This window comes from Oryctolagus cuniculus, chromosome 3, assembly GCF_051225735.1.
Source record: "Oryctolagus cuniculus isolate XC-2025 breed Fujian yellow rabbit chromosome 3, ASM5122573v1, whole genome shotgun sequence".
NCBI lineage: Eukaryota > Metazoa > Chordata > Mammalia > Lagomorpha > Leporidae > Oryctolagus > Oryctolagus cuniculus.
Window position 1 is genome coordinate 181,838,279 of NC_142869.1, and position 20,416 is coordinate 181,858,694.

At 48.8% G+C, this 20,416-nt stretch overlaps 1 protein-coding gene and 1 pseudogene across 4 annotated transcripts; both read right to left on the reverse strand.

The window, feature by feature from the left end:
* Positions 1-441: 441 nt before the first annotated feature.
* Positions 442-5,345, reverse strand: LOC127487941 (transcription elongation factor A protein 1 pseudogene; annotated as a pseudogene). Its single transcript, XR_016231827.1, has one exon. The product of XR_016231827.1 is annotated as a transcription elongation factor A protein 1 pseudogene (transcript).
* Positions 5,346-6,628: 1,283 nt separating this feature from the next.
* On the reverse strand, positions 6,629-19,041 carry SSBP1 (single stranded DNA binding protein 1). 3 transcript variants are annotated; one of them, XM_070069779.1, is made up of 7 exons: positions 18,628-19,041; positions 17,058-17,112; positions 14,078-14,138; positions 12,355-12,495; positions 12,087-12,174; positions 8,666-8,754; positions 6,629-6,779 (listed from the first exon to the last, which is right to left on the reverse strand). In XM_070069779.1, exons 2-7 carry the CDS (start codon positions 17,079-17,081, stop codon positions 6,736-6,738), a joined length of 447 nt encoding a protein of 148 aa, XP_069925880.1. In that variant the 5' UTR covers positions 17,082-17,112; positions 18,628-19,041; the 3' UTR covers positions 6,629-6,735.
* Positions 19,042-20,416: the final 1,375 nt, after the last annotated feature.

The window sequence follows — 20,416 nt, forward strand, 5'->3', positions numbered from 1 at the left end:
GGCAGTAAGGGAGCGATGTTCTGTGGAAATCAGAGATGAGTGCTGCTTTAAAAATCTGCTTTGCAGGTAAACACTAGTTGCTTGGCCTAGTTTGTTTTGTTTTGTTTTGTTATTTAAGATTTTTTATTTATTTGAGAGGTAGAGTTACAGAAGTGAGAGGGAGAGACAGAGAAAGGTCCTCCCTCCATTGGTTCACTCCCCAAATCGCCGCAACGGCCGGAGCTGTGCCGATCCGGGTGGTTCTTCCTGGTCTCCCACGTGGGTGCAGGTACCCAATCAGCCGGGCCATCCTCCACTGCCCTCCCAAGCCACAGCACAGAGCTGGATCGGAAGAGGAGCAGCCGAGACTAGAACTGGCGCCCATATGGGATGCTGGCACCTCAGGCAGAGGATTAACCCACTGCACCACAGTTTGGCCTAGTTTTAAAGCTAATTACAAAATCCGTTTTCTCAATGGTCCAGATGTTTTGCCAATTCTTCCAACTTAACATAATGTCCATAGATTTTCACATTCGTTGCAGACAACAAATCTGGTCACCTGTTCATCAGTACTATGGGTTTGCACCTGAGTGCAGGTGCAGTTCTTGTTACATCTGCCACATGTGAACAAGCCAGTCTGGGTCCCACCTGTCTCGGCCACCTGAGGTCCTCTGATGACTTCTTTGGCCAAGGTTTTCTGCATCTCCTTGAGCTCGTCCCTAGCCAATTTCTCTGCCACCATTCTAGCAAATAAGTCAGGAGGAGTATTACCACACAATGCATTCTCCCTTAAATTTGGATTTCCTGCATCTTTAAAAAGACTGGGTATCCTATTTTGCACTCTATTTTGAATTTCCTGTCTGTATTCCTCTTTCTGGGTTTACAGCTTCCTCAATTTCAGACCCAACTGTTCTCCTCAGCTCCAACAGCAACATGTCGTCTCCTGTTCGGAGCGCTCCGGCCAGCACGCCCCAACTTCCACTGCACGGACCAGAAGCACCTGGTGCCCGCCGGTGTCTGGAGCATTTCCCACCGTTTCTGCTGCGCAGGCTGCCACTGGAGTCACTCTCCTGCCTCAGGGCTCTCCTGTGAGTAGCTACAGTCTTTTTTCTTCTCTTCAAGGTCTTTTTCTGTTGATGGCTCATTGAACAGCTTTTTCCAGGATTCGATGACAGACTGTGCTGAAGATGTAACTTCCTACTCGGACTCTCACGGACTCTAATTCCAGGGTCACAGGAATACTTTCAGTTCCTCCAGCGAATCCAATGCTCCAGCCACGTTCTTCTTCACCATCCTGTCCACCTCTAGCAGGCGCGGAACAGCTCGTCCTCCATGTGCCGGCAGGTCTCCCCTGCACCCAGCCACTGGGGCTGCCGTGTGGCAGAAGCTGGCAGCCAGAGGACGCAGAGCAGGAGCGAGGCCCCGTGTCCAGCGAGCCCCACACAGCAGGCCCAGACCTCCATTTTTATTTTTCATAGTGTGTGACGCTTTGTCATCTTGGGGACCAAGGAAAGGCCTGCCCCTCCCAATGTTAGTGAATTCCTGGTTAGTCAACAACCTGTCTGAGAGCACACCTTTGACATGCAAACCCACCAACCCTGAGTCCATCTCCTAGCCACTCTTTTTGCAATCTGTCAGCCCCAGGCTGGCACTGAGCACCAGGACTCAACCCCATCGCCCAGAGCATGCCAAACTTGCTCAGCTTGCTGGGAAAATCCCAACACACGCTCTGGCCTCTGCTTCCCCCTGTCCTTCTGCTTCCCGACCCACCTTGCTGCCTCCCCACATGGCCCTGCATGACACGCCCTCCTCCTAGGAACTGCCAGTATTGCGTCCATGTCTGTCATCTAATCCTCTGTGATCATAACAAATCCCAGGGACATCCTAAGTCAGGCAGGCAACTGGAAATCTGTCCCCTAATACGATTTCCACAACAGAAAGCTGGAATCCTAACAAAATTTGAGAATTATCTCACAAAACCTGTTTAGTATGCATTTTGCAGGGAGAAAAAAAAAACACCTCTTTTAACTTCTCTTTGACTTCAAATAAGGTCAGCATTCTGCCAAATACCAGCCAGAAAGTTTATAATTAACCCATGTTGAGGACATTTGGCCCCGCAGTTAGGACTGCCTGGGATACCTGCAGCCCATACCAGAGGCCTGGGTTTGAGTCCAGGCTCCACTCCGGATTCGTTTCCTGCAGATCCTGGGAAACAGCAGGTTGCAGTTCAAGTAGCTGGGTCCCTGTCACCCACACATAACACCTGGACTGGACTCCCAGCTTCTAGCTCCAGTCTTTACAGGCATTTGAGGAGTGAACCAACAGAGATCTCTCTCTGCTTCTCAAACAAATAAAAACAAAATCTGACGGATCAACTTGAATACCAAGTGCCCCTCACGGCCCCTCTCATCCCCATGCTGTTGACCTTCGAGGACTTTCACAGCAGCTCCCTGTCTTTAGGCCTTCCCTCTCCCGACCTGTCACTCTCGCTCTCCTACAGAGAAGGCACCGTTCTGATGAGACAGCCCTGTTTTCCACCCGTCTGTGGCTCCTCACTGCCAAGACCCTCTGCAAGCTCTCTGGCCCAGATTCATCTTTCACATCCTCTCTCTGCTTCACATACTTGGTTCTGGGTCTTCCTTCACGTACTCCCTCTGGTGAAAACTAGCCGCTCTCGTCTGTGCTATCCTCACACATCACACCAAGAGGCTTCTGCTTAGCCTCCCACCCAACCTCCGTCGTCCTGAACGGCGAAATCCTTCAGCACCACATCCCCAAATGCAGGTTCCGCATGGGCGTACAACACAGCAGCTACCCCACTGACTTTGAACTTCAAAAAGGCACCCAGATAATCATATATATGGAAGACTAAAAACACCACCAATGTGAAGTACTCAGGCATCCACAGACCTCAATCCAACCGTAAAATACAATAAACTATTCTACGATGAGCATGCTCTCAGATATACCCCATGAAGTCTGGTAAGATGGGCACAGTGACTGAAGATGCATCTTGGAAAATAGCGACTACCACAATAATAACAGCCAACATGTATTGGGTACTTGTTCCTAAGCGTGAACTAAGTTACAGTACTGTTTACTGTGCTTTCACAGTAGGCCTGTAAGGTAGGTACCATCATCCATGCTGAACTCGAGGGAAACAAAACCAGAAAAAGCTGGGGCAGAGAAAAATAACCCACCAGAGACACTGGGCTGGTGAAGGAACAGCAGGGACTCAAATCCAGGCTGTCTGAATTGAAAGCTTGAACTCTGACATATTTTTATACATCACTTTTTTCCCAAATGACAGGTGGGGCAGAGAAACTGAATATGAACAGGGGATGCCTGTAAAACACCCCACCCCCAGAACGGGGCAAAGAGCCAATGGATGAAGAGTAAGAACACGGAAGTCTCACTACTGCTGGCTGCATGCTAGCAACAAGCTGAGAAGCTACGCGCTGCCCTGAGTGTAGTGGACTGTGGGCTGGGTGGGCAGAGGCAGACCAGCAGTGAGGGGCCTCAGTGCTGCACCTGCTTCCCCGAACTCTCAGTGCCCGAGGGACACATTTCTCCTCACTCACAACTCTCCTCCTACCAAGTATCCAGTATGTGTTCAAGCCAAGTCCTGGCGTGGTTCTGACGCACTCTGCATGGTTAACATCACAGTGGACAAACAAGGCGGGGAGAAATATGAGTGCAACTGGAAGCAAGCAGTGGGCAGAAAGCAAAATGCAAACTTCACACCTGAATTCAAACTCCAGGTGTGCATCTCACAAGCCACACGACTTTGACAAGTTAGATAATCTCTCAGCTTTGGTTTACCTCACCTGTAAAATGACAATAACAGGACCTCCTTCTTAGGGTAATAGTTAATAGAAATAATTAAAATTACTCAGCCTAGTGCCTGACACACAGTAAGCACACAAGGAGTGTCAGCCATTAGTCACCTCTCAAGAGATTTTCCTATAATTCATTAACCTGGGATTATTTCTTTTTCTGCAATAATTTTCTTGCTGTTACTCCCACCAGTATTGAGAGCATATATTCCAGATCCTGCCCTCATTTTCCTACCAAAGTTTCAGTCTAATCCAACTGACCAACAAACATTTGCAAAGACCAATAGTGTCGGTGTGCTCAGTGGAGCTGGATGGGGACAAAAGGGTAATTTGAATAGAGCATAATTAACCTTCAAGAAATGCAATGATCACCACTGGGCACAGAGCGAAACTGCCAACACATTCTCCTTTACGAGCTGTACAGGCCAGTGTGGCCCAGTTTCCAATGACAATAATCCCTGCAAAAGACACACTTCCCCAGACAGACACAGACGCATGTCTACAGTGGTGTCTCGGGACTAATCCTCCAGCAACTGTCTGAAAAATCAATGACTGGGAACTATACTGGCAGCACTCAGTGGACCTTACAAAGGCAGGTCTTTAAAGCACTAAGAAATTAATGGAGTATACAAGCACAAGCTGCTAAATGCTAAAATGCTGTTGGCTGGGAAAAAGATAGGAAGGATTTTTTTGCTTACTTCCACTACATCAAACACTGCTGGCTGAAAGTCAATAAGTAAAGCCAGCCTAGTTCAGAAATAATGAAAAGGTATTTTTTCCAAAATGAAAAGGTTTTTAATTATTATACAAGTAATACATGCTCAGTGCTGCATAAAAAACTAAAGTGTAAAGAAATAAGGAAAATACACATAATACCCCCATTCAGAGAGGAGCACAGCCTCTCCTCCAGACTTTTCTAAGCACACATTTACATTAATTATAATTTGTTTTCAGAAATACTGTAACACCACACATCTAGTTGATACTTTTTCTCCCACTTCTCTGTGTGTCATACTCATCTTTCCATGTGACAAAGGATCCAGAAATCAAAGCCACGTGGCAGTTTTCTACAGAGTGATTCCTGACACCACCACATCAAAAAGGGAAATGCAAGACCCAAAAGCTGGATTAGAAGAGCACTACAATGGACTGCTATTATCGGGTTCCACAAGTCTATTCTGTGCCTAAACCAGCCGGGGAGCTCAGGCAGGTGGGGCTGCTTATGTAGGGAGGCCAGAGTTTATGCTCCAGCAGATCTGCTGGTTTAGGGCCATTAGGTTTGTCAAAAATCACACACCTGCTGGGGACTCCACCGGACTCTGAAAGTCGGCTGTCGCAGCCTCCCGGCCCTTCAGGGTCACAGAGCTGAGAGGCAACGTCCAGTGGGAGGGTCTGGAAAGGAGCCGGACACACTCTTTCTGTCCACGTCTCCTGGACTCAGAACTGTGTGGGTCAGGAACCAAGCACTTTTGTTCACCATGCGGTTTTCCCAAAGCACAGATTTTGTCACCCTATTTTCACTGGAATGCTAATGTGCATACCTCTTGCAGCATTTAAGTATAAAAGCTGCTTTGCTAAAGGAAGACATAAATTTTGCATAGGAATGGGAACTTCATCACCAGACAGTTACAGCGTGTGAACTCAGCAAGGCTGACATGCTCATCAGTAGTCCCAGCTGCTGAAGACTGCTGACACAGGCACAGGCATTAATCTTCTATTAGGCCGAAGTAAGGACAGGAAGAAGTTGAGGTACTCCATCCTTCCTCACCAAAGTGCACAGTAAACACAAAACAGGTGCTCAGGTATGTAGACAATGCTAAGGAAAACAAAAGTCAGGGGCCAATATAGCACATGAATTCTGAAAATGGTGAAGTCCAACAGGACCTAAGTCACAGTCAGTACCACACTCAGGCACAGAGGATGGCACACATAGCCTGAGCAAACAGTAGTAGCAGCCAAGCTGGAGCAGATGGCCTATGCAAAGTAAGGGACTTCTACAATCTGAACAAAGCAACATAAACAGTAACTGTGTATACATAATGACCTGTGTGTGTGTAACAAGAGATCATGTGAAAAATAAACAGAAAATGCAATATCTTAAGGAGGCAATGTCAAAGGCTACTGTTAGTAAGGACCCCATCCTCACCTTCAGAGCACTCTGGACAAGACTTTCAAAGGACAGAGAAGAAGAGCTTAGAAAGATAAGAGGAAAATGGAACCAGACATCAGGAGATTTATTTCTGAATGTGACTACTGGTAAACTATGACTCATAAATGCTACTAATAAAACTATCCAAAAACAAAAGAAGTGAAGAGGTAGGTTAGCCTGAGGCCACTTAGGTTAGACACTAACCACTGTACAGCTACTCCCTTCAATTTGGGATAAAGCTTAACATCCCATTGGGATCATTCATCTGTCAACATTTATTGGGCAGCTATTCTGAGGAAAGCACCGGTTAAGGTACAAGTTCACAGAGAAGGTTCAGTACTTGCCTTCAATGCTACAGGGAAAGAGATTAGAAAATCAATAATCACAACCACAGGGTAAAATGCCTGACATACAGTGACGCTCAATAAACACCGAGTGGGTGAATCAATACTGCATTACAAGCATGCACGAGTCAGGAGAACTTCCTAAGGACATGTATCCCTCTGCCATGACACCACAGATGCACATGTACCCTATTTCACATACCCATACAAAGAAACCACCCATAAAGGACAACTACAAATGCCGGATACATGTGAGCTACCTAGGTTTATGCTACAGAAAGGGGACAGGGAACGACAGCCAGGAAAAACATTATCACTCATTTTATACAAAACAGTGTTTTAATTCTTGTCCTTGGGGACTATAAAGACTATACATGATTTGGAAATGAGACTATACCAAACAACGGCCAAAGAAGAATCATCCGTTCTATGCCTTCTCTTTCGTCTGGTCACTCAGAAAGATAATGTTATCTGCAAAGAAGCAAGCAGAAGTATTATTTCCAGAACTCTTGCATGACCTCCTTTAATAATTCCCCTCATACTAATGCTAATTACTATCATACTATCACTAATTAATACTAATACTAATACTAATTTAGATGAATGTTCAAGTATTCCGCAAGTTTTGTTCCCTCATGAGAGCCGCATACAGTAGGCATAAATGGAGCTGCAAGCTTGGTTTTGGCTGCTTGTCCAACAATTAAGACACTATGGGAAGAGGAGATCGTTCTTGTTGTCCTTGGAAACAGTTCAGCTAAAGTCTTCTCAACGGCAGCCTCCCGCAGAACTGTCAGCAATGTGGATGCCTGCAATGCCCAGGCCGATGTCCTGACACCAGGCAGCACGGCCTCGCACAATCATTCCACACGCGGACGCCATGGAGGAAGGACAGGGCCCATAAACGGCCCTATTTGTAAAGGCAGATTTATCAGTTTTAAGTAAGTTTAAAAACTCACATAGAAGAACTTTCTTTTTTATGTTATAAAACAGTAACTTTTATATACCCATTTTTGGTATATACATTTTGGTATATATATTACAGAACAAGGATTTTTACCCAAAAAAATAGATATTGCTATTAAAATATTGTTCCAGAAATTTACCTAAGGACAAGCAAAGAGGTAAGTAGAACTACAAAGTAGTTAATAGATAATCTCTATTTGTTCATGACTGTACTCTTCCAAAAACAGTATTCTGGTGCAGAATGGTTACTAAGTACTGAAATTTACATCACTATGTATAAAGCCAAGAGTGCCATCCACTGGTGCCTATTTAAAGTTACACTATGATACCTAGGAAAGAAAAATCCTGTAAAACAGATCAACCAAGTTAAAGTCTGTTTCTTTCCATTCAAATGTATGTAGCTTTACTATCAGTCACAAACCTACAGTTAACTTGCCACACCAGTGAAAACTGTGACAAGAAAAAAATCAGACTGGTAGCAAATCTGAAATGCTTCTGTTTGGCTTGGTACATAAGACCCTAACAATCCCAACAAGCCAAAGTTTGCCTGCGAACTCGGTTTAGAGCGGAACATACACTAGGGTAGGAAATGATCTACATTAGTCTTCAAGGTCAATTAACTTCCAAAGAAATTCACCAGAAAGAAAGTGTATCATTTACAACAAATTATAATTTATCAACGTAGCAGGGTGAGTATAAGGCTAAAGGAGAAATAAAAAGAAAACAGTAATGACTGTATGTTTGCAATAATGTAGGAACACTTATTTATGAAGTAATCAAGGAACTTTAAACACTTTTATATTTGGAAAAATATAAGAATCATTTCATAAAATTAAATGTGGTAATAGCATATAGTTATATTTTTAAAAAGGTATCTCATCCTTCAGAGATACCTACCTGAATTTACCAGTGAAATGACATAGTATCTGGAACTCATTTCAAAATAATACAGGAGGAAGACTAGTGGTTGGGGGCATAAACGAACCAACACTGGCCACCAGCTGACAAATGATGAAGCTAAATGCTGGGAGCTCACCCATCTCTAATACCACTCACATCAGCGTAACTCTTATCTTGGCACACACTGCTCCCTCTGCTTAGGTCATTCAACAAGATACTGTAAGTTTTTCTGATTTTCAACAACAGGGATTCACACAGACATTTGATGTCATACTCTACTCCGAAGCTACTTATGCACTAAAATTGAGTATGAAGACGCTTTTCTACAAAAACACATTAAGGTCCAAATTTTTCGTAAACAGAAAAACCCGAGTCATAATTCTGATGAGCTGCCTTACAATCTTGACAGCATAGGGCAACAGGCTCAAAGTTACTCACAACACAGTCGAGCTTCAAAAGAAAGAGAAAGAAGTGAAGAACAGAAGGCGCCTTACCAGCGATGATGGTGGTTGCTTGTCGCCGCACGTTATTTTTATCCATGTATTCACCATAGTCTACCTTCCCTTCCACGTAAATTCGAGACCTGACATAAAGAAAATGTACTGTTGTCAGTGTGGAGATTCTATATGCTTGACAGAACAGAATCAGGTCAGGGCAGTAAGAAGTACACACTACAAAGGACATTTGTAATCATACCTCATTTTTGCTACCATTTCTCAAAATTCAGAATTAGAAGTACTGAAACAAGGGGCCAGCGCTGTGGTGCAGCAGGTTAACACCCTGGCCTGAAGCACCAGCATCCCACGTGGGCGCCAGTTCCAGCCAGCTGCTCCGCTTCCAATCCAGCTCTCTGCTATGGCCTGGGAAAGCAGTAGAAGATGGCCCAAGTCCTTGGGCCCTGCACCCACATCGGGGACCCGGAAGAAGCTCCTGGCTCCTGGTTTCAGATCGGCACAGCTCCAGCCGTTGCGGCCAACTGGGGAGTGAACCATCAGGTGGAAGACCTCTCTCTCTCTCTCTGCCTCTCCTCTCTCTGCCTCTCCTCTCTCTGTGTGTAACTCTCTCAAATAAATAAAATCTTAAAAAAAAAAAAAAGTACTGAAACAGAATGTATAAAGAAACTTGGCACATCTAGGTAAAAACGACAACTTTTCCACCTCTCAGTTGTTTTATTTATATATGTTTAAAAAGATGTTCAAAATCTTAAGCTAAAACTTAGAAAAGTAACCTTTAGGACCACAGAGTTGGAAGGACAACAAAGTAGAAATTTTAACTCTAAGAATGATTTCCAAAGTGTCAGTTTCCTTGACCTTCAATTTTGGAATCCCTAACAGATTTGATTTCATTCATTTACTGACTCCCTTCTAAACAGTGATGTTCATGATCTTATTCTCAAGTGACTTAATTAAAATTATAAATTAAAGTTTTCAGCTTATTGCTCAGAGCTAATTACCAGGCCTATTTCCAGACTAGTTAGAAAGCTGAACTACATGACAATTCTAACTACGACTTCAAAGGGTAGAAAATGGCCACAATGGCATCAATTTGCAGAGTCCACCAGTAGAGCACAATAAAGACAGACAAACTGGGCTGGTGCCACGGCTCACTAGGCTAATCCTCCGCCTGCGGCGCCGGCACCCCGGGTTCTAGTCCCGGTCGGGGCACCGGTTCTGACCCGGCTGCTCCTCTTCCAGTCCAGCTCTCTGCTGTGGCCCAAGTGTTTGGGCTCTGCACCCGCATGGGAGACCAGGAGGAAGCACCTGGCTCCTGGCTTCTGATCAGCGCGATGTGCCAGCCACAGCGGCCATTTTGGGGGTGAACCAACGGAAGGAAGACCTTTCTCTCTGTCTAACTCTGCCTGTCGGGGATGGGAGGGGAAGGGAGGGGAAGGGAGGGGAGGGGAAGGGAGGGGAAGGGAAAGGAGGGGAAGGGAGGGGAAGGGAAAGGAGGGGAAGGGAGGGGAAGGGAAAGGAGGGGAAGGGAGGGGAGGGGAGGGGAAGGGAGGGGAGGGGAAAGGAGGGGAAGGGAAAGGAGGGGAAGGGAGGGGAAGGGAAAGGAGGGGAAGGGAGGGGAAGGGAGGGGAAGGGAGGGGAGACAAGAGAAGACAAACTGGGCCAGTGTTGTGGTGCAACAGGTTAAGCTGCTGCCCCGGACAGTGACATCCCATATGAGTGCCAGTTTGAATCCTGGCTGCTCCACTTCTGATCCAGCTCCCTGCTAATGTGCTCCCAGAAAGCAGTGGTATCCCTGCCACACATGTGGGAGACCATGATGGTGTTCTGGGGTCCCCTAGTCATTGTAGCCATCTAGGGGTGAACCAGCAGATGTAAGATCTCACTCTCTCCTCCTCTGTCTTCGAAACTGCCTTTCAAAGAAATAAATTTTTATAAATCTTTAAAAAAATACAAACTAATGAAATGATCAGGTACTAAGAAAACATACAGATCAATCAATAGATTATACCAGTCTATCTCAAAAAGGTTCATGGAAAATGGAATTCAAATGTTTACTTTGGTGCATTTCTGAAATACATACATTAGTTTTTCATAATATGCATTTTCCAAAAATGAAGACCCCCTCATATACGAACATACTCATATGCAAAAGGTAATCGGGATATATCTGAAAAAACGTATGGAGATATTGAAAAGAAATAGAAATTTTAGTCATTGTGGAAATTATATTTAATGAACTGTTTGGATTTTTTTAAAGATTTATTTATTTATTTGAAAGGCAAGGCTACAGAGAGTAGAGGCAGAGAGAGAAAGATCTTCCATCTGCTGGTTCATTTCCCAAGTGGCTGCAATGGCTGGAGCTGGGCCAATGTGAATCCAGGAGCCAGGAGCTTCCCCTAGGTCTCCCACACAGGTTCAGGGGCCCAAGGACTTGGGCATCTTCTGCTTTCCCAAGCCATAGCAGAGAGTTGGACTGAAAGTGGAGCAGGGGGCAGGTGCTGTGGCGCAGCGAGTTAAGCCACCGCCTGCAGTGCCGGCATCCCATATGGTCGCCAGTTCCAGCTGCTCCACTTCTGATCCAGCTCTCTGCTATGCCCTGGGAAAGCAGTAGAAGATGGCCCAAGTCCTTGAACCCTGCACCCACATGGGAGACCCGGAAGAAGCTCCTGGCTCCAGATCAGCACAGCTCCGGACGTTGCAGCCAATTGGGGACTGAACCAGCAGATGGAATACCTCCCCCCTTGTGTGTGTGTGTGGGTGTGTGTGTGACTCTTTCAAATAAATAAATATTTTAAAAAAAAGAGAAAAGAAAATGGAGCAGTCGGGAGTGGAACTGGCGCCCACATGGGATACCTACGCTGTAGTCCGGGGCTTTAACCCACTACACCACAGCACCGGCCTTTGATTATTTCTACAAAATATCACAGTTCTAAATGTGTAACTATTAATGCAAGTGCTGTTAAACACACACTGTTGCCCTTCTAGGAGTCTGGAAAAGACACCTTTACTCATGAGCCATCCAAATATTCCCAAAGCGAACGAGCTCTACTATGGATTTTACCATAACTCAGCGTAGCAGGTTTCAAACATTCCAGATCCACTGATAAGGGCGCGACATGGAGGACAAGTTCCTGGTCAAGGAGGCACAGAACTCCGGAGACGCATGTGTTCTCCTTGCTCAAATGGTACTTAGCACACACGGCCTTCCTTCGTGCCTCACCTACTTCTATATGCACACAGGTTACTCAAACTAAATTACAACTTCTTGCCTTGTCTTATACATCTTTGAATCAGTCACACACACAGCAACAGGTCACGCGTTTGTTACTGTAAACTTAGTGTCCCTCTGAATATAACTGGCAGTGCTGAGGGACAAAGGAGTAGGCACACGGCCCTTGCTATGAGAACACTGGTATCAGTCCTTTCGATCGTTCAATCGCAAGGACTCCCTTCAACTTACCCCTTTTTCACATACTGATACGCCACATCTCTGAGGCCTGGCCGGAATACTGATATCCTGTGCCATGTTGTTTTTTGACTAACATCACCTAAATCACAAGAATAGGAGACATGGTCACAAATGCAGCAGGTGACATGCCGAGCAAAAACCAGTATCGTAATTTCTAAGAGGACAGACCTGTCCAAAAGTGGTTTATCTTTACTCAGATAACTGGCAACAATGTCTAGTCCCTGCTGATAAAATTAAGACCCCAGCCGTTTATACTCACCCATCTGGTATGTTTCATTATCCCCGGATCGCCACATCTCATTTGTTGCTAGGGAAAATATTGTGACTGGATTTTTTCCTTCCACCTGTCTCATGACAGGGTCCTGACCCACTCGCCCCAGTAACTGCACACGATTCAGAGCTGAAATGCAATGTGAAGATACAATGAGACTGAGGACCTGCTATGAACTAGCTATCCCCTGAAAATCCCTAAGCTCTAATGTGACATGGGGCCTTCAGGGGTGCTGAGTTTGGATGAGGTCCCGAGGGCCCTATGTTGGAATTGGTGTCTTGTAACAAGAGGAGGAGGCCAGGTTTTTCTCCATGTGAAGACACAGTAAGATATCAGGAAGAGAGCCCTGCCCAAGAGCCCAACGCTGACTCTCACGTCTTGGTCTTAGCCTCTAGAACTATGAGAAACAAACGTCTGCTATTTAAGCCACCCAGTTTATGGCATTTTGTTACAGCAGCTCATATTGCCTATTTAAGAAATTCACATTTGATGGGGCCGGTGTTGTGCTGTGGTGGGTTAAGCTGATGCCTGTGACACCAGAATCCCTTGAGTGATGGTTCGAGTCCCAGCTGCTCCACTTCCAATCCAGCTTCCTGTTAATGTACCTGGGAAGTGGCAAGTACTTGCGTCCCTGCCACCCACGTGGGAGACTAGGATGAAGTTCCTGGCTCCTGCCATCCGGCTTGCCCAGCCCCGATCATTAGTGATTCAGGGAGTAAAGGAACAGATGGAAGATCTTTGTCTTTCCCTCTCTCTGTCACTCTGCCTTTCAAATAAATCATAAAGAAAAAAAATCCATACCCGAGATTCAGAGAAACATCCAGAAAAGGAATAGCTACAAACACTACTTCAACTTTAACCTCTGTGTTAAGCAAAAGCCAGTTCTATAAAATCAGAAAAAATTCTATAAAATCAGAAATAAGTAAATGGGGTAAATAAATGGAGATTGGGAGGAAAAATGAGGGTTACCAAGAAAGGAGGAAACAGTCATAAGAAAGGAGCCCCACAAAACAAACTTATTATGTTATCTAAAATTTTCTAAGGTTTATTTATTTGAAAGTCAGAGTTACAGAGAAGATGGGGGAGAGAGAAATCTTCCATCTCCTGGTTCATACCTCAGATGACCACAAAAGCCAGGGCTGAAACAGGCTGAAGCCAGGAGTTCCACGTGGATCTCCCACATGGGTAGCAGGGTGCCAAACACTTGGGCCATCTTCCACTGCTTCCCCAGGCCATCCCAAGGAGCTGGATCGGAAGTAGAGCAGCTAGGACAAGAACCAGCACCTGTGTGGGATGCTGGCATCACAGGCAGCTACACGACAATGCCAGCCCCTATCTTAAATTATTTTTCACAATATCTTTTTTAACAATGTCTGTGAAACTATAACAACAAATATGAGCTCCAAAAATCTTTTTAAGACTATTGAAATATCTCTGTGCAACAATATTTTTCACAATCTCAGCCTCACATAACATAACCTGGAAAGATTCTAATATCAGAAATGGTTCAAGGAGAAGAATGAGCAGTGTCTGGCTAATGAGGAGAAAGGCCTCATTTATACTAGGACCTGCAGCCTACTGCAGCGAGGCCAAGACAAGCCAAAGACACGACGTCTAACACGATTAAACCAGAACACCTCTGCTCCAGCACACCTGAGAGCATAGCACATTACTAAAAGTAACATTTCAAACTTGGAAATTAGATACTTACATCTTTCAAGAACCAAACTGCTAGCTATTTCCGACTCATGTCTTACAAACTGACGAAGCACCTAGAAGAGAACACATGATCATCATGGCTTTAACTGTTTAGCAAAGGCAAACGCAAGTGAAGCCCTTCTGTTATTCATGCAGCATTCAGTCGGTAGTTCCCCTGGGCTCCAGAGGAGCAAAACCCTCCCCAAGTTCTCCCAGCACACAGTGCCTGGACAACCAGGAAAACGCTTTAGAAGTAGCCTACTGCAGAGGCCCAAAGGTACAAGAAGTATTAAGGAACAAGCACAAGAGATAATCTACCATTTTCTCTTGTTCCCTTTGTGGAACAAGGAACAAAGGAACAGTTTTCTCTTGCTCCGCTTCCAATTACGACATTTTTATATTTGCACACAAAAGGTAAAATCAAAATGGTACTAGCTTTACAATAGAGTATATGACAGTGCATTTAAACCACTGCGCTTAAGAACTGCTGCCAAGGATTAAAAAATACAGTTTTCATTAGCCCAAGACACAGGAAGAAGCAAGGACTACACACATTCAGTAGAACAGACAAGCTGCTATCTTATTCTAAACATAAACAGCTGATATCTTACTACTATATTTCAGTTATAGGAGACTTTAAAAATTAAGAAATTTAGATTTACCTAAGGTGTGTACACATTCAGTCCATCATTAGAACAATGTTAAACACATTCACTAACATAAAGAACAACGATCAAACAACTGTTAGAATATATAGAATAAATGCAAAGCCACTGCTTAAGCCTCCCTCTCAGTCATACGTGACAGAGAATGAGAAATGGGCTAAATTCCAAGGAAAACACATTCCTTATATTCATTACATAAACAACTTTTCCGACACAGATACCAAAGTCAGAGTCCCTATGGGTAAAACCTGCAGAGTCTAAGAGGCTCCCTTCCCCTGGTTGCTCCTTTTGAGCTCACAAGGAATTAGGGATACCTCAAATATGATTAACCCATTTCATCTAAAAATGAGTACTGGCTGGACTTGAGGCAAAGCAGGTTAAGCAACTTCCTGCAAGGCCGACATCCCAAATCTGAGTTCCAATTAAAGTCCTAGCTGCCCTACTTCCAGTCCAGCTACCCAACAATGAACCCAGGAAAGCAGCAGATGATGGTCCCAGTACTCGGGCCCTTGCCCCCCAACATGGGAGACTAGAAAGGAATTTGGATCCTGGCTTTGGTCTGGCCCAGGCCTGGCCATTGTGGCCATCTGGGAAGTAAACCAGCAGATGTCTCTCCCTCTCTCTGTCACTCTTTCAAATAAATAAATATTTTAAAAAATAAATAAATAAAAAAGAAGGGCCAGGGCTGTGATGTAGGTTAAGCCTCCACCTCTAGGGCTGGCACCCCATACTGGCACTGGTTCAAGACCCAGCAGCTTAACTTCCAATCCAATTCTCTGCTAATGTGCCTGAGAAAAGCAGTGGGAGATGGTCCAAGCGCTTGGTCCCTTGAACTCTTGTGGGAGACCTAGAAGCTCCTGGCTTGTGGCTTTGGCCTGGCCCAGCCCCAGCTGTTGTTTCCATTTTGGGAGGGAACCAGTGGATGGGAAGATCTTTCTCTGCCTTTCAAATACATACATAAATCTTTAAAAAAAGCAAAATGAGTAAAAGTGTTGAGTAACATATACTCTAGACAAGGCTATTGCAAAAAATTAAAGAGCCTCTGTATTGAGTTTAGCCCAGTAGAGTTCCATAATTATTTGATGGGGAATTCTGTGCTTTCAAAGGATCAATGAATAATAGTCTACCATAAATAAATGTGGTCCTTTCAGTACAAAGATGTGGCTGTCACGGCCTCATAATAACAGCACTTAATCAGCTATCATCACTAAGCAGCTGCTAAGTGCTGTATCTGTTAACAACTAATCCTCAGACTAAACCTAGAAGGGATATGAAATCACCCACTCTAAAGCTAAAGACACTGAAGTTCAGAGAGGGAAAGCCTGCCCGTGAGCTTGCAGGAAACAGCAGGAAGCCATGACTGGAAACCTGGCTGCCTGACACTGCGAGCTGTTTTCCCCCTGCCCTCTGCTGCCTCTTCAGGGACACTGCGTTCCAGAACTGTCAATACGAGGACACATATCTGCACTCAGAACTCAGAGCCAACCACTTCACCAGAGAAACGGTTACGCAGAGGCAGGAATACACAGCTGTTCTGGGCACTGCTGACTCCGTACAATGCTGTCATTCAACATGAGGGGTGAAGGATGGGTAAGAAAAAAGAAAAAAGATGCAGGTTATGGCATACTACAGAATCAAACTGTCACCAGTACCTGTGCCGTAATTTCAGAAACGTACTGATTTGTTCTAACAAGCCCAAGTTTGTAAGTCTCATAAAATAGAAAAGTCTTATTTTGTGCACATAAAAATCAAGGCCTATTAGAAAAACAAAACTAGGGCAAGCATTATTGAACCCGATACTTTTTACATTGAAGTGTTAACTCCTATTTGGAGCTAAGGACTTCGTAGTTGCACCACTACTGACAACAGTGACTTTCTGTGTTTCACGTTCAGCCCACGAGAGTGGGTGAGAAGTGGGTACAAGGTGACAACAATTCCACGGAAGGCGGGTTCTTCGTCAGGAGGTGCTGTGAGGGAGACCACGGGCCTGCAGTGTGGCCGGCACAGGCCGGCACAGGCTGGCCGCATGGCTGCTGACGGGGCCGGCGGTGCCGAGAGGGAAGTGGACACAGCGAGCGCCTCGCCCAGGGAGATGAGGGCGCATCGCTAAGGAGGACGGGTCGGGGCGGGACCCACCGCCCTCACAGGACGCCGGTCGCTGACGCGGGCGCAAGCACACGTCTTACACACGGATCCCCATATCGCGGACAGACTGCAACACCTGCGGCCAAGTCCCTCCGCGCCCCGTCAGGAGGGGACAGTGAGCTCCCGGGGCCTCCCCCAGCGCTGACAAGGACCATCTCCGCGCCGGGCGACGGCAGCGGCTACCTGTAACGCAGGCCTCCGAAACATGGCTGCTCTTCTCAGTCTACCTCTGCCGGTCCTGAAGGGAAAGAAGAGCGCGCATTACATCCCACGGCAAGGGCAAGGGCCGCGCCGCCCGGGGCGCCACCCCTGCCCGCACCCCGCGCTGCCTGTGCCCCATCCCTGCCCGCACCCCGCAACCGCGCCGCCCGGGACGCCACCCCTGCCCGTGCCCCATCCCTGCCCGGGGCGCCATCCCCCCCCCCCCCCGCGCTGCCCGTGCCCCATCCCTGCCCGCACTGCCCGGTGCTCCACCCCTGTCCCCGCCCCGCCCGGGGTGCCATCCCCGCCCGCACCCCGCCCCCGCGCGCCATCCCCGCCCCCACGCTGCCCGGTGCCCCATCCCTGCCCGCACCCCGCCCCCGCGCTGCCCGGCGCTCCACCCCTGCCCGCACCCCGCCCCCGCGCTGCCCGGTGCCCCATCCCTGCCCGGGACGCCACCCCTGCCCGGTGCCCCACCCCTGCCCGCACCCCGCAACCGCGCGCCATCCTCGCCCCCGCGCTGCCCGTGCCCCATCCCTGCCCGGGGCGCCATCCCTGCCCGGGGTGCCATCCCCCCCACCCCGCGCTGCCCGGCGCTCCACCCCTGTCCCCGCACTGTCCGGTGCTCCACCCCTGTCCCCGCGCCGCCCGGGGCGCCATCCCTGCCCGGTGCTCCACCCCTGTCCCCGCACTGCCTGGGGCGCCATCCCCGCCCCCCCCCCCCCCCCCGCGCGCTGCCCGGCGCTCCACCCCTTTCCCCGCGCCGCCACCCCTGCCGGGTGCCCCATCCCTGCCCGGGGCGCCATCCCTGACCGGGGCGCCATCCCCCCCACCCCGCACTGCCCAGTGCTCCACCCCTGTCCCCGCGCCGCCCGGGGCGCCACCCCTGCCGGGTGCCCCATCCCTGCCTGGTGCCCCAACCCTCCCCCCCACCCCGCGCTGCCCGGCGCTCCACCCCCCCCCCCTCCCGCGCTGCCCGGAGCCCCATCCCTGCCCGGTGCCCCATCCCCGCCTGCACCCCGCACCCGCGCGTCATCCCCGCCCGCACCCGCACCCCGCACCCGCGCGCCATCCCGCGCGTCCGGCAGCGCCCCCCCCCACTAACATACACACCTGCGAGTCTCTCTGAGCCCACTTAACTTCCTTTTCCTCCAACCCGTCCAAAAAGTGGTCAGTTCCACCTCAACCCGCGGGCTTCTCAAATCCCACTAACACGCGAGCTCGGGGCAGAGACGAGACCCCACCCACTCACTGCCGAGCCTCCCCAGCCCCGAGGCCGTCGCCCGTGCACAGCGAGACGCGACGGCTGCTGCTGTCATCAGACTCAAGTCCGGTCCATTCCCGTCAGCACAGGGCAAGGCGCCGCGGGGACCCCGGGCGCCCCACCACGGTGCCCGCGCGCTCTCCCGAGGGCTGCGCTCCCACCCAGCAACGCACGTGGGCTGGGAACACCCCGCACGCGCGTCCGCCCGCGCGGGAACAGCCAGACACGGACGCGGCCCCGCACCCGGCCCCGCACACGGCGCGCGTCCTCGCTTCCGCCCGCCCTCACCCGGCGCTCCAGCCGACGGCCTCCAGCCCTAGGATTACTTCCGGTGCACGCAGGAAGCTCTGCTCGCGAAAGAGGAAACAGGAAGTCACAGGCGTGCTCCGTGGAAATGGTGCCGGCCACAACCGCTGCAAACGCGTTTCCGGAACTCGGGCGTTCCGGGCGCTGGATCGACGCCGCCCGGTGGCGAGTTCGGCCGACTTCAAGTGTTTAATGCAATTGCGATAGCGTTCCCAGCACAACGCCAGGAGGCGGCGGAGAACGCGAATGCGAGCGTAGCCCCGCCCCGGCCTCCTAATGCTGCCGGGATGAGCCAGGGCCGAGGGCTGGCCACCTAGAGAAACCCGCGACGTTGCAGAACACGCAGAGGCCTGCAGTCCAGTCGTGGTCCCTTCGCGTTTCCGCTGAGAGCTGCCGTGTCTGACTTTCCGTGGCCAAGCGACAGTCAAATACTACAAATTGAGCTTAGTGACCTTAACATGCTGGTAGTTTGCTCATTGTGGGTTTTTTTTTTTTTTTTTTTTTTTTTTTTTTTTGACAGGCAGAGTGGACAGTGAGAGAGAGAGACAGAGAGAAAGGTCTTCCTTTGCCGTTGGTTCGCCCTCCCGGTGGCCGCCGCGGCCGGCGCACCGCGCTGATCCGATGGCAGGAGCCAGGTGCTTCTCCTGGTCTCCCATGGGGTGCAGGGCCCAAGCACTTGGGCCATCCTCCACTGCACTCCCTGGCCACAGCAGAGAGCTGGCCTGGAAGAGGGGCAACCGGGACAGAATCCAGCGCCCCGACCGGGACTAGAACCCGGGGTGCCGGTACCGCAGGTGGAGGATTAGCCTAGTGAGCTATGGCGGCGCCAGTGGCGCCGGCCAATAATGTGCATTTTCCAGCTTAGACTTCGTGGTTGACCTTTCACTCTACTGTAGAAGAAATGGCCTGGGTATGTGAGCTAGGGGGCTGGTAAGAGCTGAAAGGGTGTGTGAGAGAGGAGGATACTCCAGCACCACTAATTCTCTCTCCAATGCTCACAACAGCCAGGGCTGGAGCCGAGAGTGCAATTCGGATCTGCCACGTGGGTGGCAAGAACCCAGTTTCTTGAGCCATCATCACTACTTTTGCAGGGTCTGCACTGGCAGGAAGCTGGAGGCAGGAGCTAGAGCTCCTTGTCAAACCTAGACACTCCAGTATGGGCCAGGGGCATCTAACACCAAACGCTCACTCCACACTAAACTCATTTTAAAACTCGAATGACGTCCAGTAAACAGAAATAGCAGTAAACAAGAATGGGCTGTGGAGCCATATTACACTTAGTTGCATGGAAAAAATTGCTGTTCTGACAATTTATATGATTATTCAGTTTTTGGAAACCATCTTTAAAAGTGAAGGGAAGAGAAATAAGGTAGCAGAAAAGCTCTTAATCACTAAAAGATTACCTCAGTTAAGATGGCACAGCAGTAATGGGACACCCAGATCCCCTGTTGCTACACCTGCGTTTGAGTCCTGGCTCTACTCCAAGTCCGGCTTCCTGATGCTGTGCCCCCTTGGAAGGCATCAGGTAGTGGCTTAAGTGGTCGGGTCCGTGCCACACACTAGACCTGGATTGAAGGGCCAGCACCATGATGCAGTGGGTTAATCCTACGCCTGCAGTGCCGGCATCCCATATGGGGGCTGGTTCTGGTCTCAGCTGCTCCTCTTCCAATCCAGCTCTCTGCTGTGGCCTGGGAAAGCAGTGGAAGATGGCCCAAGTCCTTGGGCCCCTGTACCCTCGTGGGAGGCCGGGAGGAAGTTCCTGGCTCCTGGC

Bases quoted from the DNA above. Each gene is read 5' to 3' on its own strand.
- SSBP1 (XM_070069779.1), bottom strand. From the start codon at position 17,081: ATGTTTCGGAGGCCTGCGTTACAG. The intron at 14,139-17,057 runs GTAGCCGCTGCC...GTTCTCTTCTAG, and splicing joins TTCGGAGGCCTGCGTTACAG to GTGCTTCGTCAGTTTGTAAG. The intron at 12,175-12,354 runs GTGAGTATAAAC...CTTGTGATTTAG, and splicing joins TAATGAAACATACCAGATGG to GTGATGTTAGTCAAAAAACA.